This window comes from Pristiophorus japonicus, chromosome 7, assembly GCF_044704955.1.
Source record: "Pristiophorus japonicus isolate sPriJap1 chromosome 7, sPriJap1.hap1, whole genome shotgun sequence".
Taxonomy (NCBI): domain Eukaryota; kingdom Metazoa; phylum Chordata; class Chondrichthyes; family Pristiophoridae; genus Pristiophorus; species Pristiophorus japonicus.
In genome coordinates this window covers 8,474,954-8,499,472 of record NC_091983.1, presented here as the reverse complement: position 1 = coordinate 8,499,472, position 24,519 = coordinate 8,474,954, and the positions used below count along the sequence as shown (strand labels likewise).

General features: G+C 45.7%; 1 protein-coding gene across 20 annotated transcripts in view; it reads right to left on the bottom strand.

The window, feature by feature from the left end:
* Positions 1–24,293, bottom strand: part of rims1a (regulating synaptic membrane exocytosis 1a) — a 908,397-nt gene extending 884,104 nt beyond the window's left edge. For 18 of the 20 annotated variants that reach the window (XM_070884742.1, XM_070884748.1, XM_070884749.1 and 15 more), the window contains exon 1: positions 23,702–24,293. In XM_070884742.1, the coding sequence (XP_070740843.1) occupies positions 23,702–23,865 (164 nt within the window). In that variant the 5' untranslated portion in view covers positions 23,866–24,293. The remainder of the gene's footprint in view (positions 1–23,701) is intronic. The other 2 variants (XM_070884766.1, XM_070884765.1) reach the window with 2 other exon arrangements.
* Positions 24,294–24,519: the final 226 nt, after the last annotated feature.

The following is a 24,519-nucleotide window of genomic DNA, read 5'->3' as shown; positions in this document are numbered from 1 at the left end:
TTCAAATAATATTCCCTTTTACTGTTTTTTTTCCCCCCAAGGCGGATGACCTCACACTTTCCGACATTGTATTCCATCTGCCAAATCTTAGCCCATTCGCTTAACCTATCCAAATCTCTTTGCAGCCTCTGTGTCCTCTACACAACCCGCTTTCCCACTAATCTTAGTGTCATCTGCAAATTTTGTTGCACTACACTCTGTCCCCTCTTCTAGGTCATCTATGTATATTGTAAACAGTTGTGGTCCCAGCACTGATCCCTGTGGCACACCACTAACCACTGATTTCCAACCGGAAAAGGACCCATTTATCCCGACTCTCTGCTTTCTGTTCGCCAGCCAATTCTCTATCCATGCTAATACATTTACAATGTCGGAAAGCGTGAGGTCATCCACCTTGGGAGAAAAAAAACAGTAAAAGGGATTATTATTTGAAGGGGGAGAAATTACAACATGCTGAGGTGCAGAGGGACCTGGGGGTCCTTGTGCATGAATCCCAAAAAGTTAGTTTGCAGGTGCAGCAGGTAATCAGGAAGGCAAATGGAATGTTGGCCTTCATTGCGAGAGGGATGGAGTACAAAAGCAGGGAGGTCCTTCTGCAACTTCTATAGGCTATTGGTGAGGCCGCACCTGGAGTACTGCGTGCAGTTTTGGTCACCTTACTTAAGGAAGGATGTCCTAGCTTTGGAGGGGGTACAGAGACGATTCACTAGGCTGATTCCAGAGATGAGGGGGTTACCTTATGATGATAGATTGAGTAGACTGGGTCTTTACTCGGTGGAGTTCAGAAGGATGAGGGGGTGATCTTATAGAGACATTTAAAATAATGAAAGGGATAGACATGATAGAGGCAAAGAGGTTGTTTCCACTGGTCGGGGAGACTAGAACTAGGGGGCACAGCCTCAAAATATGGGGGAGCCAATTTAAAACCGAGTTGAGAGGGAATTGCTTCTCCCAGAGGGTTGTGAATCTGTGGAATTCTCTGCTCAAGGAAGCAGTTGAGGCCAGCTCATTGAATGTATTCAAGTCACAGATAGATAGATTTTTAACCAAGAAGGGAATTAAGGGTTACGGGGAGCGGGCGGGTAAGTGGAGCTGAGTCCACGGCCAGATCAGCCATGATCTTGTTGAATGGCGGAGCAGGCTCGAGGGGCTAGATGGCCTACTCCTGTTCCTAATTCTTATGTTCTTATGTACACAATGCATGCGCTGAAAACCGGCTTTTCCGATCTCTAACACATATCGGGAGCGAGGACATTTGCAAGGGCAAGATTGCAGGATTTACCCATACCTTGTCCAGCAAATGTCCTCAAAATTCTTGAGCCTGATAAAAGCAGACACATGGCCTACTTTTACAGGCGTAAGAGTTTTAAAACATACAAAAATATAATTAAATTAAATTTTAAAAACATATTTTTAAAAACCCTGCCCACTACATTACATTTATTTTTTAAAAATTTTTTTAAAAATTTTAAACTCGGGGGGGGGGGGGGGGGGGATTCTTATTTATTAACTAATTTCAATTAATTTTATTTATGTGAGCTATGTTTTTATTTTTTATTACATGTGTTTAGTGTCTTTTTTTGTCATTAATAGCAATGAGAACTTGTCGATACGGAATTCCCATTGCTATTAATGAGAAAGCTGTGGAATACTGTACCTAATTGACTGAGCAGTCACACGTGACTGCACCTTCTGCGTGGGAACCTCGCAGCGCGGGAAGAAAAGGCCTCCCCACTGGAAGCCCACGCTCCTCCCGGACCACTAGGTACTTTCGCAGAAATGTTTCAGGTCGGAGGCAATTGCCCGTGGGAAGCCTCCGACCATAATTTCAGCCCCATTGTGTTGTTTTTTTTTCCTCGATTAATATTAATGAGAACTCGTAGATACGGAGTTCTCATTGCTATTAATTGAGAATACTGTACCTGATTGGTTGAGCAGTCACACGTGACTGCATCTTCTGCGTGGGAACCTGGAGGACGGGAACGAGCTTCGGAACGTGGGAAGAGAAGGCCTCCCCACCGGAATCCCACACTCCTCCCGGACCACCAGGTAGATTTGTAAAAATTCTCTGGTCAGAGGAAGCCTCCGACCGGAATTTCAGGGCCATTTTAACACAAATTAAACACAATACAATCAGTAATCTATAAAGGTTTAGCATAAATTCTTTGCTTTTGTACTCTTAATAATAAAGCATACAGGATCCTTGGCTTTATCAGCTTTATCGACTTGTCTCGCTGCGTTCAAAGACTTGTGTACGTATACCCTCGTTCCTGCACACCCTTTAGTTTATATTGCCTCTCGTCATTCTTCCATCCAAAATGCTTCACTTCACACTTCTCAGCATTAAATTTAATCTGCCATGTGTCTGCCCATTTCACCAGTCTGGTAAATAGACCAGGACACACAGAAGTAAGTCATACACGTGGTCCTTATTTTTATAAAAATACATGCCTTTCATAGTATTATAGTTAATCAGCAATACTTAGACACTTGCGTTTGTTGGAGCATTGGAGTTTCTTTGGCGGTGCAGGTTCAGGAACTATGAGATGCAAAACTGAGGCGCTACACCACTAGAGAGAGGGTGTAATTACAGCATGAAAAATCTACAGAGGCAGCTCCCATTAGAAATGTGGGTATAGGAATTTATAATGGTACATGTTGACACAAAAATGTGATAAAAATGTGACAAAAGGAAGTACGGTTTTGCAGATGGATATTTTTGTATATAATGGATATATATCTAGTTCCAACAGGAATTTATTTTTCTCCCTGCTTTGATTAAAAGCACCTACATTTCATGCGAGAACCAATTTATTCCATTGACATTTCTTTAAGAGCCGAATTTCTTGTTTTCCACTGGTCATTGATAACTATTTGCTCGTAAATCCTTATCAAAGCATTAAACCCTCCCCTCCAAATCTATTTTAAATGAATCCTAATTACTGGCTTTAAATTCTGCAGCAACCAAGCTTTCCCTTGAGTTATGAGCAGACCAACTTTCCTATATATCTTCCTTCTACCCCACTTAACAACTAAGGCACTTCCCTCCTATACATCCCATTTTAATAACCACCCATTTAAGTTAATTTTCCTGATTCTTTCTATAGCCCCAGATAACAGGCTTCATCTCCATCCTCAGGATAACAGGCAGAGAGTGCTTCAGGTCGGCCTCATGGTTATCATCACTCCGGCTTGCTAACAATTCAAAATGATCTTACTCTTTTGGATGCTGACTGACTTGCTGTTCATTTCCAGCAATTTGTTTTTATTTTGTGCAGGCTGCTTAAATTGTTATCATGATCAATGTGTCTGAAGTTTCTGCATCACTACAGTGCGACCTTTTCAGCGATGTACGTCAAACATGATTGTTTCTCATTTCACCAGTTTCTGACACTAATGCAAACTCACCAGCTGCACAATTCCATTCTTCGTCAAACAAGATGTGAGCTGTGCAAATTCTGAGCTCCAAAGTCATTCTGGAATGAAGGAAAACCGCTTCAAGTGGAATTGTCCGCAAGAGCACAAATTCAGAGCACCAATAAGAGTGTCAGATGAACAAAGATCCCCCCTTCAAAATCTGTCTCCTTGTTACCATGGACACATGGTCACACAGGTACATATTTATGTTATGTGGCAAAGTACACATGGATCAAAAACAATTCAATGCATAGATGGCAGTGTCGAGAGCATACTGTGTATCCTGCAGAATTCAGAATCTGAACTCCAAACTGGAACAAAAGGAAGCAAGACTTCAGTCTTTCAACTTGTTTGAACACACATTTCGTTTCAGTTACACTTTTGCAGAATTTTTTATGTGAAAAGGGTCGTTTCATTTACTCATCACCATGACAAAAGAAAAGTATAAGAATCTGTAACTAACATCCAATGATAACTCAATCTTCTAATTATAACAAATCTCTTTCCCTCATGATTCTCGTTCAAGGTCCATTACAGTCAGCAGAGGAGTGCACACTTTGCGGGGATGAGCCATACACTGTCAGTCCCTGTAAATTTGTAACGAGGTCTGACAAGATACATGATCTAGCAACATGTAGACATTTTTTTTTATCTTGGGCACTAAGGAAACATGAATCATTTTTAATATCTTTAGAAAGTTAGCTTTTTAAAAAAAAATTCCCTCTCTGCTTTAATCAGGTTTCCCTCCTTCCTTCACCATACGCACTATCGCCAACCATGTTGTGACCTGTTCCACGGATTCAGCCAATTCCACTCTGTAACCAGCTGACAGGAGGCACACAGGAGCACATTTCCCCTACGGTTTACTTGTAGGGAAGTGCTTGCCTGCTACTCAGCACCTCTGCAAGACGGCATAGTTGAAATTATTCACTTAATGTGGGAAATCACTCTCAAAGCTGCTGTGCTATCTCTTCTGTACCACACAGCACCAGGTCAGTACACCCACATGAAATATTACAGCATTTAGCACCCATTCCTCCCTCGTTGAAACGGACCCCAAACAGCTCAACGTTATTCCAACTGCCACTAAATAAACTTCTCACACGCGCACACAAACACAAGACCTAACTTTGCTGCAATCTCGTTATTGAAACAGTAGCTACAGATATAAATAGGAAATTAATGATTAACTCACTCACAGTGCACCAGTTATTTTCCACAATCCACATTTGCTCTATAACTACAATCACTGTCTGGCATCTTCCCGGTACCAGGAACTGCAGCGGGCAATGGTGCCAAGTAAATGAGTTATAGTGCAGCTGCTACAATTGTATACAATATACCTGTATCAGGTGCAGGACTGCTTTGTTATTTTATGTTTTATATCTCTTATTTATTAATTAGCTGCTATACAAATGTACATCTAAGAAATCCTTACAAAAAAAATTCTAAATTATGAAATCAACCCTTTTGGAAAATGCTGGACATTTCATCTTTCTTTTTAAAATTGTTTATTTCCCTCTAACTTCCTGGTTCTCAGTCACCAAACTAACAGGAACACAACTACCTCTCAATCGATGAGGTAAATGCCACTCCTTTAATTCACCTGCCATGAGGCACACTTGAAAGGAAGGGACCATTGCTATTGCAGGTTTCCCTGGACTCCTGTTCTGATGCAAGGCCATCGACCCAAAACATCTGTGTTTCTGCCTGATCTTGCATTTTCTGTTTCTATTTCAGATTTCCAGCATCCGTAGTATATTACTTGTGTTTGTTCCCTAAAGTCCTCTTGGGCGGAGAGATCCGGCATGCAAGCTTCTCCGACAATAAGGAAAAGCTTAGAAAGAAAAGCAATTGTTTAAACTGTAAGAAAGAGAGTATTGCAAAATGCTGCAACCAATGCCAAGGAGCAAGGAATTAAACAGCCATTAGCAGCAAGTGACACAGGTAAAGCTAAACAGAATCCCTACAGTCCACAGTGGGAGCTGGGAAGCTAATTACACAGCTGGTGTATCTCTGATGTCTGAAACACTTCCCCGACCCATTGCGATGAGGGGAGGAATGGAGGAAAATAACCTTTGCAGGAGCAATCCTGCCAGTTTGATTGACCGCTTGCAGTACAGCTCATACAATTTTACTGAACTCTAAATTGGAAAATATCTGGGGGGGGGGGTTTCCATACGTGAGCTAATCAGCCATTCTTTCTCCCTAGCTCTTTGTGCGATGCGTAAGAAAGCTGGAGTCCTCTCCCTCCATCTCCTCCGGAGGCTGCTCCATACCTCCTGTTCCCACACCCTCAGACTCTCCTCCACCTCCTCTTTCCCACTGCCACCCCACCCCTGCTCCAAGGCAGCTGCCTTACTTCATTCACCACTTCACCACTTGTGACCTGCAGGAAGATAAACAGAGGATTAGAATGGTACTGCCAGTGGTGCCCTAGGGTGGAAGGGGGAGGCGGGGGGGGGGGGGGGGGGGCATGGGGAATACTATCCTATATTGCTGCGTTAATAAATAGCTAGCGGGCAGGTGCTCACCTGGTTGCGGATTTTCCACTCTTCACCCCCACCCCCCCCCCCCACCGCCCAACCAAGCAGTTAAGTTATGGGGAGGGTCTCGCTGGAAAGAACAGGGTATTGTTACTAGATTCAGTGATTTGTTGCTCTGTAACAATTGGCTTGCTTGCCAGCAATTCATGCAAAATGTGTTTGAAGCAGGAATATTTATTTGTGGAAGGGGGTTGGGAAGTGGGGGGGGGGGGGGGGGGAGGAGAACGGCAGACATTAGAATCAATCCAACCCACCCTGTGGGAATGGGGTGGAGAACCTTTAAAATGGAGCATTCAGCCTTACCACCCCGTTCCCAATGTAATGTCGCTGGCCACCATTTTAACTGCTCACTGAAGTCGTGTGGCTGAGGAGCCTATGGGAAGCAGCCCTCGCGTGCTGCTGGGTCACATGCCGGATGTGCAGTCGGCTATCGCAGACTGTCTGCACAGAGGGACTGGAAAACCCTTTCTGTGCATATAGCTTTGTGAGTTCTGAAGGGGAGCCTTCACGTGCAGTCAATCACTCCAGCACCATGGGGAAGCCAGAAATCCTCTCTGCATTCGCTCCACCGCAGACACTCCAAATAACTCGCCTGCCCCACAGAACAGGGCTCCAGTCACCCACTAAATGCGGTCAGCACAGGTCCCCCGTGGATGCCTGGAAGGACCCAGATCCGTAAAAGGACAAGGGTCATGGTCACCTTCACTTCCGCCGTTAGAGCTCAGCGCTCAGACCAGGCTTCAGGTCATCTCGGAGGAAGTCACACAGTCGGCTCACCTACTTCTTGCAGTCCTCGTGGTCCTTCTGGTCCCTTTTACATTTCTACCCACCTGGTGACCCCTCTGCATCACCACCTGGATCTTCCTGGGGGGTCACTGGTCGACTCCTTACTGGGGAGGGAGAGAGATTACAGCCAAGTGTCCACCTTGAATGCTGAAAACCTTCCAACCTATGAAACTGGACCCTCAGGGCGGCAGGTGGAAGAGCATCCCGCTCACCCCACCCCAAACTCTGTAGACGTAAGGAAGGGAAGGAGGGAGGACAGCCATTTATGTAGTGTCTTTCACGACCACCGGACGTCTCAAAGCACTTTACAGTTAATGACATACTTTTTGGAGTGTAGTCATTGTTGTAATGTAGGAAAAGGAAAATCAGACCCCAGGCCTCCACCCGCCCAAATGCCGCCGATGGCCGCCAAGGTGCTGGACAGTACTTTGGGCGGGATATTCATGGTCGAGGTCTCTCGAAGATCGATAAATGAACGACGTACGCCGCCAATCTGAGCGGCAGCGGGCGGGAGGTCTCACTCTCAGCGGCAGAGGCGCTTGCCGCCCAAGTGCGCCAAGGATGGAGTCAGGCCCACGGAGGATCGTAGACCTGGAAAAAAATACAACGTTAAAAAATAATAAAATTATCCGAAGAGCTTCAGGGAACCCCATCCAGGTAAGTCGCTGTTAAAATTTTTTTTTTTTTTTAAATGTTCACTTACCTTTTTTTCAGATTCTTGGACTCGGGACCCTGCGATGGTCCTCCCCATCACTGGACTCGGGACAGTACGATGGCCCTCCCCATCACTGGACTCGGGACAGTGCGATGGTCCTCCCCATCACTGGACTCGGGACCCTGCGATGGTCCTCCACATCACTGGACTCGGGACCCCGCGATGGCCCTCCCTATCACTGGACTCGGGACAGTGCGATGGTCCTCCCCATCACTGGACTCGGGACAGTGCGATGGTCCTCCCCATCACTGGACTCGAGACAGTGCGATGGTCCTCCCCATCACTGGACTCGGGACAGTGCGATGGTCCTCCCCATCACTGGACTCGGGACAGTGCGATGGTCCTCCCCATCACTGGACTCGGGACAGTGCGATGGTCCTCCCCATCACTGGACTCGGGACCGTGCGATGGCCCTCCCCATCACTGGACTCGGGACAGTGCGATGGTCCTCCCCATCACTGGACTCGGGACCCTGCGATGGCCCTCCCCATCACTGGACTCGGGACAGTGCGATGGTCCTCCCCATCACTGGACTCGGGACCCTGCGATGTCCCTCCCCATCACTGGACTCGGAACAGTGCGATGGCCTTCCCCATCACTGGACCCGGGACCCGGCGATGGTCATAGATCTCATCAGTGGTGGACCACCAAGCAGAAGTGCAACCATGGCGGGAATAGGCAAGGCTGGCTATGCAGCAATTGGAAAGGGAATTGAGGTCAGAAGAAGCAGGTGGGAGGCGCACATGATGTGGGCAATCTAAGCAGATCGAACGGACAGACTGGAAAGGGACTTTGAAGCAGACAGACAATAGGGTGGCACATCAGCTGGTTTTATTGTAAATGGTCTTACACAGTATGCTAAAGAATAACTGCTGATTTTGGCCATTCATACAACCCAAATATTGAGCTGGGGACGTTAACAATCTCTGATATATATACTGAAATAAGTTAGTTTGGGTAAGAGAGAGGAGTGCTCAGAATCTCTGATGTAAATTACTGTCCCTCCCTAACTTGGTTAAGTGAACACATTTATTTAAGATGTCCTGCCTTTTACAAGATCTTGGAACTTTTAGTTCCTTTTTCTTCCCTTGCAAGATCCCGCTATTTTGGGTCTACACTCTCAGCATTAAGATGTTCAACCGGTATTAGCTACAAGGGAACAAACACTCCTTCCAGATGAAACAGCAATTTACTTGTACTTCTTTCAATTTAGTATACTGTCTTCGCTGCTCACGATGCAGTCTCCTGTACACGGGGCAGATTGGGTAACCACTTTGTGGAACACCCCCGTTCATTCTGCAAGGGTGGCCCCGAGCTTCCAGTTGCCTGTCATTTTAATTCTCCACTCCACTTCCACTTCCACTCTCACTCTGACCTCGGCCACCAACACTGTTTCAATGAAGCTCCACACAAGCTGGAGGAACAGCACCTTATCTTTCAATTAGGCACTTTCTGGACTCAACATTGAGTTCAACAATTTCAGATCATAACCACTGCCCCCATTTTTTTTTCCCCTAGACAGCAGATGTTGGTAATTATTCTATTTTTCCCATTTGCACCTCCTCCAGACCCATCTTCTGATTCTTTACTTGTCCCATTACCATGCCTTGCACCATCATCCCTTTTGTCAGTTAATCTTTCCTGCCTTCCACCCTATCACAGACCTTCCCTTTTGTTCTGTCCTCTCATCTCCACTTTCCCTGCCTTTGTACTTGTTTAAAACCCATTAACGTTAACTCTATGTTTCTCTATCCACAGATGCTGCTTGGCCTGATGAGTATTTCCAGCTTTTTCTGTTTTTATGACAGCTGCAATATTGGTTAGCAATGGCTCTGTGGATCATAATATGGACTCGTGTCCTTTCTGGACCTGGATGTCAATTGTGAGGACTAGAGCCAAGAAATTTCAGTATCATTTAAGTCCACGTTCACATGGTGAGAGCAGTGCCAGCAAAGGCAAGCCAGGAAATACTGGCACTGGGACCATGGGTTCCCACAGTTGTCACGAATGCTGCATAGTGCTGGGGCCAAGGATTTCAGATCTTTTTAAAAAAAAAAAAGTATTTTGTTCAAATGTAAAACTAAACAAATGAACATTTTGACCACTCCATAATTAGCAACCCCAACCCACCCACTTACTGAGGAGATACTGTTAGAAAAATAATAACTTGCATTTATATAGCCTCTTTCACCACCACGGGGCATCCCAAAATGCATTACAGCCAATTAAATGCTTTAAGTGAGATCACTGTTGTAATCTAGGAAATGTGGCAGCCAATTTGCACACTGTGATAAACGACTACTTGAGTTAACATTTTTGCCATTATGAAGAGTGATGGGCACAGTTCCTGGGTTTGAAAACCAAATAATAGGTAAGGAGGCAGTTTAAAAAAATTAGTTTAAAAAGGACTGTAAAAGTCCCTGAACCAAAGTACGCAGAGGTGTTCCTGTATTTGACGATAGGCATTTCAAGCCGATCACCAAAGAGTTCAGTATCAGGCCACAGCTTTGGCAAGCAGGCAAAAAGTCCTTAGTCATCAGAGCGCTTTAATCACTAATTGGTGAATGAATATGGCTGTTTGTATTGCTTAGGTAAAGATTTTGGGCGCAAGTTTCCACACGCGCCTAGAACGGCGCAGTCCCGACCTGGACACCCGTTTTTCGCGCCACAAAGTGCGCCTAAAAAGATCCTCGGTATTCTCCACCTACCTGCAGGTCCTCTGGCCCTCGGCGCAGCCAGCACGAGCTGTGGGGGGGGCGGAGCCAGGTCCCTGCGCTGAAAACAGTGCCGGGACCTCTGCACGTGCGCGCTACAGTGGGCACGCAAGTGCAGTAGCTCCAGGCGCCGAACTGTGTGGGAGGGGCCCGAAGCACGCAGCCCCTAGCCCTGGCTGAATGGCCTCACTGGGGCTGCGTGAATAAGGCTCCGAACACGGCCAGCTCCTGCTTCCCTGCCCGCCTCCGGACCAGACCCAACACCTGCTCCCCCCGCCCCCCCGACCAGACCCGACACCCACTCCCCCCACCGACCAGACCCGACACCCGCTCCCCGACCAGACCCGACACCTGCTCCCCCCGCCCCCCCGACCAGACCCGACACCCGCTCCCCCCGACGACCAGACCCGACACCCGCTCCCCGACCAGACCCGACACCTGCTCCCCCCGCCCCCCCGACCAGACCCGACACCCACTCCCCCCACCGACCAGACCCGACACCCGCTCCCCGACCAGACCCGACACCTGCTCCCCCCGCCCCCCCGACCAGACCCGACACCCGCTCCCCCCGACGACCGCCCCCCCCCCGACCAGACCCGACACCTGCTCCCCCCGCCCCCCCGACCAGACCCGACACCCGCTCCCCCCGACGACCAGACCCGACACCCGCTCCCCGACCAGACCCGACACCTGCTCCCCCCGCCCCCCCGACCAGACCCGACACCCACTCCCCCCACCGACCAGACCCGACACCCGCTCCCCGACCAGACCCGACACCCGCTCCCCGACCAGACCCGACACCTGCTCCCCCCGCCCCCCCGACCAGACCCGACACCCGCTCCCCCCGACGACCGCCCCCCCCCCGACCAGACCCGACACCCGCTCCCCCGACGACCGCCCCCCCCCCCCCGACCAGACCCGACACCCACTCCCCCCACCGACCAGACCCGACACCCGCTCCCCGACCAGACCCGACACCTGCTCCCCCCGCCCCCCCGACCAGACCCGACACCCGCTCCCCCCGACGACCGCCCCCCCCCCCGACCAGACCCGACACCCGCTCCCCCCGACGACCGCCCCCCCCGACCAGACCCGACACCCGCTCTCTCTCCCCCCCCCCCCCCCGACCAGACCCGACACCCGCTCCCTTCCCCCCCGACCAGACCCGACACCCGCTCTTCCCCCCCCTCCCCCCCCCGACTGGACCCGACCCGCGCTCCTATTCCCGCTCCCCGCCCCCCCGACTGGACCCGACCCGCGCCCTGCACCCCCCCCGACTGGACCCGACCCGAGCTCCTGTTCCCCGGCCCCCGAGTGGACCCGACCCGCGCTCCGCCCCCCCGGACTGGACCCGACTCCCTCTCCCTCTCCCTCTCCCTCTCCCTCTCCCTCTCCCTCTCCCTCTCCCTCTCCCTCTCCCTCTTTCACACAGGTAGGAAGATGGTTTCTTTAATCTTTTCTTTGCTTATAAATGTTTATTCAGGTTGGATTTATTTGTATAATATTTGTATAAGTATAAATAAGGATTTATTATAGAATTTAATGACTTCCCTCCCCCCCCACCTCATTCTGGCCGCCTAATTTGTAACCTGCGCCTGATTTTTTAATGTGTAGAACAGGTTTTTTCAGTTCTACAAAAATCTTCACTGGCTCCATTCTACTTTAGTTTGGAGTACGTTTTCCCTGTGGAAACTTTCAAATCAGGTGTCAGTGGCCGGACACGCCCCCTTTTGAAGAAAAAATTCTGTTCCAAAGTAGAACTGTTCTACCTGACTGGAACTGCAGAAAAAAAAATGTGGAGAATTGCGATTTCTAAGATAGTCCGTTCTCCACCAGTTGCTCCTAAAAATCAGGCGCAAATCATGTGGAAACTTGGGCCTTAAAATGGGAGTATTCAATAGAAAGTAAAACCTTCCACCCTTTGAGCATTTTCGGTGTCTCTTAACCAGCTGTCTGTGGTTTCTACAAGGACGTAAACAAATTTATTCATACCTTTGAAACGCCTTCAAAATGTGAAAAACTGATTTTTTCCAAGAGGTTTTCCATTTTCAACAGGCAGATGTTCTGAGTCAGTCACAAACATCAACCAATCAGAAAGAAAACTTCTAATTTTCCCACAAGCAAAACATTTTTTACCATCATGGTAAATTCTGTTCATGTCTGCACACTGTACCGTGCGAGATGCATGATCAGATTTAACAACTAGGATCATCCAAACCAGCGACAGTGACCCCACCCACCCGTTCCTTTCTCCTTTGTTCATTCATGTCCAGAAGGCAATTTTTCAATCTGGCATACTGAGCCAACCGACAGAGCAGCCTTCCATAACCTCAGCCAGGTGTCCCTCCCTCAGGTGTGTGAGCCTAGACAGTGAGTGTTGGGCCAACAACATATTTGATGCTAATGGATGTATGTAAAAGTATGAGTACAGAGGGCATGGTAGAAAGAGCAAAAGTGACAAAGTAAAGTTCAGAGAAGCCTTGGGGACTAGCACACATGATTTACACAATTATTAGACTAAAATATTTCAAGCATCCCTGATTCTCAGACAGTGATTAGAAGGTGGTAATAATGCAGGGAGCATCAACACACAAGATGGATTCAGTAACTGCAATACCACTGAGGAAGTGGCCTTGACATCAATCCCATCTCCTACATTGGTACGGTGCAAAAGTCTCACCTTTACCAAACACCAAATTCTTTACAAAAGTTTCCTTTACCTTTTCACAGAATCATAGAAACTTACAGCCGGAAGGAGGCCATTTCGGCCCATCGTGTCCACGCTGGCCAACAAAGAGCTATCCAACTTAATCCCACTTTCCAGCTCTTGGTCCGTAGCCCAGTAGGTTATGGCACTTCAAGTGCACATCCAAGTATTTTTTTTTTTAAATGTGGTGAGGGTTTCTGCCTCTATCACCCTTTCGGGCAGTGAGTTCCAGACCCCCCAACAGAAATTTCCCCTCAAATCCCCTCTAAACCTCCTACTGCTTACTTTAAATCTATGTCCCCGGTTGTTGACCCCTCTAAGGGAAATAGGTCCGTCCTGTCCACTCTATCTAGGCCCCTCATAATTTTATACACATCAATAAGGTCTCCCCTCACCCTCCTCTGTCCCAAAGAAAACAAACACAGCCGATCCAATCTTTCCTCACAGCTAAAATTCTCCAGTCCAGGCAACATCCTCGTAAAGCTCTATACCCTCTCTAGTGCAATCACATCTTTCCTGTTAAGTTGTGACCTGAACTGCACGCAGTACTCTAGATGTGGCCTAGCTAGTGTTTTGTACAGTTCAAACATAATTCCCTGCTCTTGTATTCTATGCCTCGGCTAATAAAAGTATTCTGTATGCCTTCTTAACCACTTTATCTACCTGGCCTGCTACCTTCAGGCATCTGTGAACATGCACTCCAAGGTCCCTTTGTTCCTCTATACTTCTCAGTGTCCTACCATTTAATGTGTATTCCCTTGCCTTGTTAACTCTCCCCAAATGCATTACCTCACACTTCTCCGGATTGAATTCCATTTTCCACTGTTCTGCACACCTGACCATTCATTGATATCTTCCTACAGTCTACAGCTTGAAACCACACAGCCAATTTTAGTATCAACTGCAAACTTCTTAATCATACCCCCTACATTCAAGTCTAAATGATTGATATATACCACAAAAAGCAAGGGACCTCGTACTGAACCCTGTGGAACCCCACTGGAAACAGCCTTCCAGTCACAAAACATCCATCAACCATTACCCTCCGCTTCCTGCCTCAGCCAATTTTGGATCCAGCATGCCACTTCGTTCTGGATCCCACGGGCTTTTACTTTCGTGACCAGTCTGCCATGTGGGACCTCATCAAAAACCTTGCTAAAATCTATATACGCTTCATCAAATGCACTACCCTCATCGACCCTCCTCAAAAAATTCAATCAAGTTAGTCAGACACGACCTTCCCTTAACAAATCCATGCTGACTGTTCTGGATTCATCAGTTTCTTGTTAAATGAAGATTCATCCTGTGCCTCGAGATTTTTTACAATTCTTTTTCCACTGCCGAGGTTAGGCTGACAGGCCTATAATTACTCGGTCTATTCCTTTCTAAACAAAGGTACAATGTGAGTAGTCCTCCGGCACACCTGTAGCCAGAGAGGATTGCAAAATGATGGTCAGAGCCTCTGCTATTTCCTCTTTTGCTTCTCTTAACAGCCTGGGATACATTTGATCTGGACCTGGGGATTTATCCGCTTTCAAAGCTGCTAAACGCCTTAATACTTCCTCTCTCACTATGTTTATTTCATGTAATATTTCACACTCCTCCTCCTTGATTGCAATGTCTGCAATGTCCCTCTCTTGCGAAAACAGACACAAAGTATTCATTATGAACCATACCCACATCCTCTGCCTCCACACACACATTACCTTTATGGTCTCTGATGGGCCTTATTCCTTCTTTAGTTACCCTCTTGCTCTTAATATATTTTTAAAACATCTTTGGGTTTTCCTTGATTTTACTTGCCAAATGTTTTCATGCTCTCTGCTTTCCTAATTTCCTTTTTAATTTCACCCCTGCAGAGTTTCTGCAGTATTGAGCCCTCGGTATCTGTCATAAGCCTCCATTTTTTTCTTTATCCTACCCTGTATTTCCTTTAACATCCAGGGGTCTCTAGATTTGCTCGTCCCACCCTTTTTCTTTAAGGGAACATACTTGCTCTAAACCCTCTAGATCTTCTCCTTGAATGCCTCCCACACTGATTTACCTTCAAGTAGCTGTTTCCAGTCCACTGTGGCTAAATCACCTCTCAGCTCAGCAAAATTGGCTTTTCCCCAATTGAGAACTTTTATTCCTGATCTATCTTTGTCCTTTTCCATAATTACCCTAAATCTAACTGAATTATGATCACTGACACCAAAACGCTCTCCCACTGATACCCCTTCCACCTGCCCAAATTAATTCCCTAAATCTAAGTCCAAAACTGCCCCCTCCGGTGTTGGGCTCGCTACGTACTGGCTAAAAAAGTTCTCCTGAATGCATTTTAGGGAATTACGTACCCTCTATACTTTCCGCACTAATTTTATCCCAGTTAATATTAGGGTAGTTGAAATCCCCTACTATTCCTGACCTAAAGTTTTTACACTCTAACTGAGGGTCTATAGTACACTCCCAGCAGGGTGATCGCCCCTTTTTTGTTTTTCAATTCGACTCATTTGACGATCCTTCCAACATATCCTCCTCACAGCTGTAATTGTTTCTTTAATCAATACTGCGACACCCCCCCCACCCCCTCTGTTTCGCCCCCGCCCCCCCGCCCTCTCTATCCCGTCTGACAACCCTGTAACCAGGAATGTTGAGCTGCCATTCTTGCAGCCATGGCTCAATAATAACTAGAATATCATACTCCCAAGTGTCTATCTGTGCTCGTCTGCCTTATTCCTTATACTCCTTGCATTGAAGTGTATACCATTTAACACTGCCAAACTTCCTTGTTGTCTATTTTCTGGCCCTCATTTCCTGTCTTCCAAATTCATTTTCTACTTTTCTGCTTCCCAATTCCAGCTTTACTTAATCTCCCTACTGAATCTATTCTCTGGTTCCCATTCCATTGCCAAGTTAGTTTATACCTTCACCAACAGCAAGAGCAAACCCACGCCATCCCCACACCCATGAGGATATTGATACCAGCTCTGTTGAGCTGCAACCCATTCGGCTTGTGCAGGTCCCACCTCCCTCAGAAACAGTGCCAATGCCTCAGGAATCTAAGCCCTCCCTCCTGCATCATCTTTGCAGCCACGCATTCATCTCTCCTATCCTGCTATTTCTGCACTCACTAGCACTTGGCACCGGGAGAAATCCAGAGATTACTATCTTTGAGCTCCTACTTTGAGTCCTGAGGGGGATGCAGGCGAGCGAGAGCGAGGACGGTCGGGCAAGGGTGGGATCGAGAGAGAGAGAAAGGGAGAGCGGGGGGGGGGGGGGTGCGGGGGAGAGATTGAGGGAGACAGGACGGGGTGGGGGCTAGCGAGAGCGCGCGCGCGGGCGGGTGAGAGAGAGGGGGAGAGGGAAGGCGTCTCAGATACAGTCTGCAACCACTGGTGGCTCCTTTCCCCGCCACTTCCCACATGAAAGTAAGGAAGAAGGGAAGAAAATGGCAGCAAAGCGGTCGAAAGAGGACTTTATGGGGAGAGAAGTAGAGAAGAGAGAGACAAGCAGCCACAGGAAACAGTCGAGGCAGGAAAGACAGGTTCTCTTACTTACCATGTGTCATACCACAGGCCATCAACTCGTAATATATTTTAAATATTACATCTACAGGCAATTCCTGTGAATCTTTTCCAATCCAAGTTCCCACGTCCACATTAATTATGGAAATTTTCTACGTAAACTTATCTACATATTGAAGTTACATGCCGCAGTTTATTGCAACCATGTGCGGTACTTTGGACCCAAGAATAGGAGATGGAATGTAGCCCACATGGGGAAGCAGAGAAGGAAATGGTGTACAAAGGGATTTAGGTAGCTGGGAACATAAGTGATGAAAAGGTAGTTCACAATGTAAACAGGGATCAAAAAGGCTAATGGTGTGCTGGATTTCATCACAAGAATGTAAAAGGACATAGTACTGCAATTCATACTGTGTTCTATTTTGGTCACTTCACCTTAGAAATGGTACGGTGGCCTTGGAGTCCAGTGAGAATTCATCCTAATGATAACCGGCATGAAGAGGCTTATCCATGTTGAGGAACTCAGTTAATTTGGGTTATATTCCCTACAGATGAGAAGGCTAAGGGCTAATCTAATTCAGATGCTTAAAATAATTAAAGATCAGAAAGGGAATCACTCTTCCATCCAGCAAGGGAATTCAGAACAAAGGAACGTAATCTTAAATTAGAACTAAGCATGCTAAAACCAAATCCAGCCAGAAAATCCTTCATAAAAATGGTGAGGGTGTGGAGTGTACTGCCCCATAAGGGGCAAAAATGCAGAATCAGTTAAGGCTTTTGGAGAAAGTCAAGAGATGGAACCTACTTAAGGAAAAGGCTACTGAAGAAAGGGCAATGAATTGTGGTTAAAAAATAGAGAACTGCCATAACTTGACAAGAGCAGACATGATGGCCACACGATTTACTCCTGTTCCTATCAATGGTTGTTCCATCTCAGCCCCAGGCCTTAGCCTCTCCTCGTTCATCAAATAAGTAAAATAACTTGTGGGAAAAAAAGAGACACATGTTTGATATACAGATGGGAAAATAGACAGTGGAAAAGACTGATTGCATAAAAAGGGAGTGTCAAGAGTCAGAGAAAACAAGATGACAGAACATGTACAAGAACCACACAGAAAGAGTGGATGATGTTCTCAACTATACATCTTCCTATGAAGTTGCTGCTATAGTAGTGCATGTATGGATTTTGCAAAAAAATTAATAGTTCGACAGTTCACGTCAACTTCACATGAGTCATCAGAAGACACCAGCATCTAATTTAGCACAGGCCTTCTCCATTTTAAGTAGGAGTTAGAATGTATTACAGCCCCACCTACACCCAAAATGTAATCCCCGATCTATACTGACTTTTTAGATCTGCAAGTCCACCGTGACCTCAATGATCCCAGAATGGAAAAGAGGAAGTACATCAGTTGAGATTCTTTGGTGAAGAGAGAGGGGGCTTGGTGGTGAAGCTCCCCACAGTTGAATAGCCCGAGCACAGTCACTGTCTAGGCTGTCATGTGAAGAACGGTTGCTGGGGTGAAGGACACCATCAAGAGGTAGCAGCTTTGGATGATAAAGAATGGAAAAAAGAATGACTGATTGCATGACGCTGCATAGTATTGTTATTGTCATCGGTATAACAAGATTTAGCCTTTCTGTGCATTCACAGCACCTGAGAATTTAATAATAAACTTTCTAATACAATTTAGCAATCAATTTATGCCACTGCCCATTTTTTGTCAACCTGCACTCCTCAGAAATAATCTGAACTTTATACAGACTTCCATGCATCATTTGATGCCAATCTGAAATATGTAAAAGGACTATTATTTTGATCAATTTCAGAATTTATCAATCCTTAGCAAAAATTCTTCTTGATTAAGGTTAACTTATACCCCCCAAAATTACAACGTTTTTACTAAATCATTAATCAAAACACTACCGCAGTCAAGTTTATAGATCCAATGAGGTATGTGGCATTGATGCATGAAGAAGTGTTGCTGAAACATGGACTTTCTGAAGTCACCGTATAAATGTCAGAATAAAAGTAGTTTGACACGTGTAGGTGCTATATCAAGGAGGGTGGGCTTTTACATATAAATGCTCACAATGTGGCATATTTCATATAATCAGCCTTTCCATCAGGGCAATAATTCCACAGCAAAGCCCAAGCACTTCACAAGGCAGGAGGGTGAGTCATCCTTAACAGATTTTATACACCTCCTATTAATAAATGTGTCAGAGTGGGTTATGTGTCTGCCTTTTTGGTGCATGGGGCTGAAGCTTCTCCACTGCATGTTATTTCAACCAACTGCAAAGGCTCGTGATTTGCTCCCATGCAAAGCCAATGATGCTCTATAACCAAGCTGCAAGAACATCCAGGGTGACCAAACCTCACATTTTGCCTCCTTCCTTGAACGGAAGTGCTTTGGCTCGGTTGGTGCCTTACCACAACAACACAGTTCAGATTAATAACTCACGGTGTGGGAAACAGCAGTGAGGAGTCCAAATCCTACTGCTTCCACTTGTACTAATCCAATCGGGTGGTGTAATGCAGTGTAGTATGACACTGCTTCTTGAACTTGGGAGTTAAATGTGATAGATAGGATGAGATTGTCCTGTTTCACAGTTATTAAGAGTCTCACACTAAAAGTAAATTTGGCGACTTTCAATCCAGGTTCCAAAGTGCACAGGTTCACAGCTCGGTTTGCCACATTGAGCATGGATTCGCATCAAAATACATTAATTCATTCAGCAAGACATCCTGGAAGCTCCAAGAGACATGCTGGCTTATTTGATAAAATATATTTCAGGAGAGCGAGACTCCCATCTCACTTATATTGCAGCTCAGTAATAGCGGAAAATGAGGTGGGGGGAAAACAGCATGCGAGGCAGCCAGGATACCTTAGTGTCATTCTTTGCAATTAGCAGCATTGGGTCTCCATCAAGTACAAGAGAAACAAACAGTATCTTGATTTCACATTATCCAATGTAGTGCAATCTACTGGAGTGTGCCATAATAGCATAAGAATCTTATGAAGTCCCCCACAAAAGAGCAATAGTGAACTACTGACAACCAAATACCTTGTGAGTCATCACCAAACAACCAGCAGTCTATGTTACAATAAACAAGAATGTTTAAAATTTTATTAAAACCAAATTTAACATTTTGCAAGCATTTAAATTATGCTTTGAATCTGCTCAACCGATCTCATGATACTATTTGCAGCACTGTCCCAAGCAATTTTTCCCTCACGTTAATGAGCACACATATTTGGGGGGAAACTGAGAAAATTCTGACCTTCTACAAACCCTGTTGTTCACCTGGAGAGATACTGCTCGGGCTGAAGTTTTCAGCAACTGCTTCACTCTTTGTAGTTTGCTTATTTGGACTTGTTTTACAAAATACTACACTGCCACTCCTTGTATTTGCTACCATATTAAGCACCAGCAACAGTCAACCATACCAGTGAGTTTCTTTCTTAAGCATGGAAAGTGCAGAAAAGAATACAGAGCTAACGCTTCGTTTCAGGATTTTATACATTGACTTATGCAAAGCATCTCACCTCAGGTGGAATAAAAACTGACATGGACCTATCGGACTCCTCCAATTGGCTGAGGTTGGATCCACATTGCTGCCACAAACGGGGACAAGCAAACTTCCATGCAAACCAAGAGAAGATAATAGGTTTCCTATCTATATTTTGCAAGAATGTAGCAAATATAAACACAAATCCCATTGACATTGACCCCACGTAATGCAAACCAATATAGTCGCCACTGGGGGACATTTCGATCCCAGTTTGCACTTCAATGGTGTTGGTTTGGTAAATTCCCACATGGCTTTCATTCCCTACATACAGTACCTGAAACTTGAGTCTCAGAGACACACACACTCAATATTAATGTTTTGGATGCAAATTTACCCAGTAGCAGAGGCTCGCAATTTGGTTGCCCACCTTCAGTAAGCAACACAGAGATGCAATCCTGCAAGAAGCATGTGCCATATATACACAATAAAGAAATTTAACATGGGACAAATAACCTATCTCAGATGGTTTAAATAATCAGAGAAATGAGCTTTCAAGCAAGAAGGAATTTTTCAACTTTATCTGGCCCCCTCCTCTCCTGAAGCTGTTGGTTCTTTCTGGGATATGCTGCCATGGCTACTGTTCCAAATGCAGATTTTGTCCTCGCCTAAAGTCCAGACATGCACACTTTCCTGCAGGGGTCATTAAGCAGTAATCAGAAGCAAGAATCATGGCTGATTTCCCCATCAAAAACCTCCCTCCCCTTCCCCAGCCCAGATTCACAAAGGCTAAGTGCCTTGCCCCTCCAGACATTACGGCTGAAGTGAGCCAAGGGACTGATTTAATTGGAGTTGAAAATTTTAAAACTGACATTGATTGATTTTTGTTCGGTAAGGGTATGAAGAGATATCATCATAGGCAGTCCCTTGGAATCGAGGAAGACTTGCTTCCACTCTAAAAATGAGTCCTTGGGCGACTGAACAGTCCAATACGAGAACCACAGTCCCTGTCACAGGTGGGACAGACAGTCGTTGAGGGGAGGGGTGAGTGGGACTGGTTTGCCACATGCTCTTTCCACTCCTGCAATTGTTTTCGGCGATGAGACTTGTTTGCTGATATGGATATGGAACCTAGGTGGCTAACTAGAGTTGAGGTAAAGATCTATTTGACTGGCGGAACAGGCTTGAGGGACTGAACCGAGTTCCTATGATTTTCCTGGTCTCGATGGCAAAGTTCCATGTGGGCAGTACATTACCAAGCAAGTCTTGTTATGTTTCACCTGCACCAAGACCATTAAAAGAGCACCCACTTTACTATTCTCTGATTGAAAATTCAAACTAACTGGTTCATATTATTCACTTGTCTGCTGCTGCAGTCAGGCTCTGGTAATAAGATTTGCAAAAAACAAACAGCAGTACGGTATACATTTTTGGCACAGTCATTGCTGATCTGGTTATTTTGACCAGCTCATCCCCAGACACAAACACACATAGACATATGCGACAAGATTAGCAAATAAACCAAGCTGGGGAGGGAAGGCAAGGCAAGGCAAGTCACCAATCTGAATCCACACATAGAGCATGTTGTATGACTGAAGTATATAGTTCTACAGGACAAATATTGTGCACCCAATGCCAAAATGTCTGATCGAAAAAATGCAGTGAGACTTCAAGGTCCACATCCTTGGCAAATTAAATTAAATCCTAAACTTACATTTCACAATCAAATCTAGACAAAAGTTTCAAAACTATGACTCGTGTACGCTTCGTTTACAATATCTTATTTCAAAATATCCACATGTTGCAATCTTGCTGCTCATTTCTATAAATATCTTACAGATCCTGGATACCTCAACAAAACCAGACCTCAAACCTGTTTGGACTGGATGTTGTTAAGCTCACTGTACTCCACCATGTAAGCAACATTAAAAACCACTGTGGAGCCTGGCATGAGCGAATTTTTAAATGTGAAAGAAAATCATGACAATCAAAAGATTCTAAACTGAGGAGAAGTAATAAGTTCCATAAGCTCACAGAATAATAATATGCAACAGTATCTCGGAAGTTAATGAATTAAAAAGGAGAGAAGAGAAAAAGACATTTGCATTTCATTTAACGTGTCGGTAATTGTAATTTTAGTTTCCTATTTAGATTATTGCTAATAATTTTGTCACGTACTGGGATGTATTTGAATCAAATGCACAAAGTGAAAATATAATTTGCTGTTCGTATGACAACTAACATTCAGAAAGTACAGATTAAATCAGAGTGGAAGGATAAGTAATGAAAATCATTTTTGTTTTCCAATTTGTGCTATAATATCAAACACTCAAACAATGGAACTAGCTTTAGCCAACTCACCATCCCGTAAACAAAGTTAAACCCGAGACTGAAAGCTGTTGCACAGTATGTGCACGTACAAATAAAATGTGCGTGTGCATATGTATATATAATGTGTGCGTGTATGTGTGTATGTAAAATGTGTGGTGTGCGTGGCGTGCGTCTGACTTGATCAAATGGAAATCCAACAAGTGTCCACTGGTTCTGAATATCAGTATAATTCAATACAACTGTGTACTTTACCATAACATTTGGACAAACTGAATGAACAATTTTGTTCCTCCAAAATATTAGTGTAACACATCATAGCTACTTAAATATCATAATCCTGAAATCCCTAGCAATGTACATATAGTCAGAATTTGTGCACACTGACAAAACACAGCAAACATTATTGCACATCACCAGATATTAGGATAGCCACACCCACATACAGTAGTGAAGCACACTACACTTGTGACCGTCTTTGATTTGGGTCCTCAATACATAAATGCCAAACATACCCAAGTGCCTACTTTGACAACTACATTTCAGCCACAAAGCAACAGTCAATTATGGATTTGCCTTTACAAAATTATACAGAAAACTGAACTCACATTTATGCTTATTCTGTTTGACCAAAGCTGGTGATGCAGCATCTCTCCATTGGTACATGAACAGATTATGTAAGTCACTGATTAAAAATGGTTATACAAAAGAAATGAATAGCAAAATAAAACAGTTAAAAAATATATTTAAAAAAACCTAACCATGTGTTTGGCCTGCTCGGTTTAATTGTATCTTTTTAACACACCCACCCTCATCCTCAGTCCAACCCCCACCCACCCACCCAACAGATTCTACAAGGGAATGAGGCAGCCTGAATACTGGCACAATATTACGAGAAGCGCTGCGTGCTAACAGCGGAATAGTAGCAGAAATCTGAGATGGGCAAGAAGCTTCGAGTGTTTATACTAGATAGGTCCAAAATTTACATTAGAAACAGGCCTAGACCTCTTGCTTTATAAGGACATAATAATCATCTGGTAAAGGCAGGTTCCCTGTCAGACAGGGCCTGAGCTACATCAGTGGAATAAAAAGGATGGAACAGAAATGTGTTGCTCTCATCTGTCTCAATTGCCCAAACATTTAGGTTTTGATCATTATTAACTGTGCGATTACATTTTAAGAGCAATGCACACATACACACAGACACATATACAATAAGGGGGTTGATTGACAAGTAATCAGAACATAGAGAATAAAAACATGGCTTTTTGTTTCATCAAATTCATTTCAAATAAGCAATCTGTAAAGAAATATAGTGCAAAAGATAATAAAAAAATAACCATCAGATATCTGGTCACTAGCCAATAAAACACCTTATGCATCACTTGGGGAGGGGGGGGGGGGGTTAATGGGCGAAGAAATAAAAAGGGAGGAGATGGAAGGGGAATCTGTAACCATTTTTCCTTACTTTAACATCGCCTCTTCTTTTTGCTCCTCTTCTCGCTGCCTGTCCATCACAGCCATGATAATGCTCCTCTCCTCCTCCGTCAGATGGCTCAAGTCGGGCATTTCGGGCATGGTAGGAGGCGCGGCGGCTGGGCGAGGGCCGCGGGGGCCCAGCGACGCCGACATCTTCCCTCAAAAAAATAAATTGCCCACTTATTGCTTTTTTTTTTTAAAACTCCCGTTAGAAATTTTTTTTTAAATTTTAAAAATCCCTCTGATTATTATTATTGATTGTGTGTGAGAGAGAGAGAGAGAGAAAGAAAGAGCAGGGAGCGTGTACCTAGAGGGCGGCGCGGCCGGTCCCCTGGGCGCTCGCCATCGCCTCACAGAGCGGGCATCAAAGGGCCCAGGTGCGGCCCGACTCCCGCTCCCGCTCCCGCTCCCCCGCCGCCATGGTGCTGATGCTGGAGAAGGGCCGGGCCGGGGCTGGGGCTGGGGCTGCTCCGCGCTCCTGCTGCTCCCTTCGCCGCCGCTGGAGCAGAAGGTGGTGGCTGGGCGGGGGAGGGAGGGAGGGAGGGAGGGACCCGAGGTGGAGCCTCCCTTCACTGCCCAGGATCAGCGGCTGGCGAGCGGGCTCCGGATTGAGGGAGAAAGGGATGGATGTGGCTCCGCCCCCGCCCCTGAGCCGGATCCAGCAGCACGTGACCGACCCCGCCCCTCGCTCTCCAACTTGCCTCTCGCGCTCTCTCTGCCAACTGTCAAAGTTGCCCTCGCTCTCAGCGGAGCTGCTGCAACGCCGGGCGACAAAGGAAAAGACATCCTCATTATCATAGGCAGTCC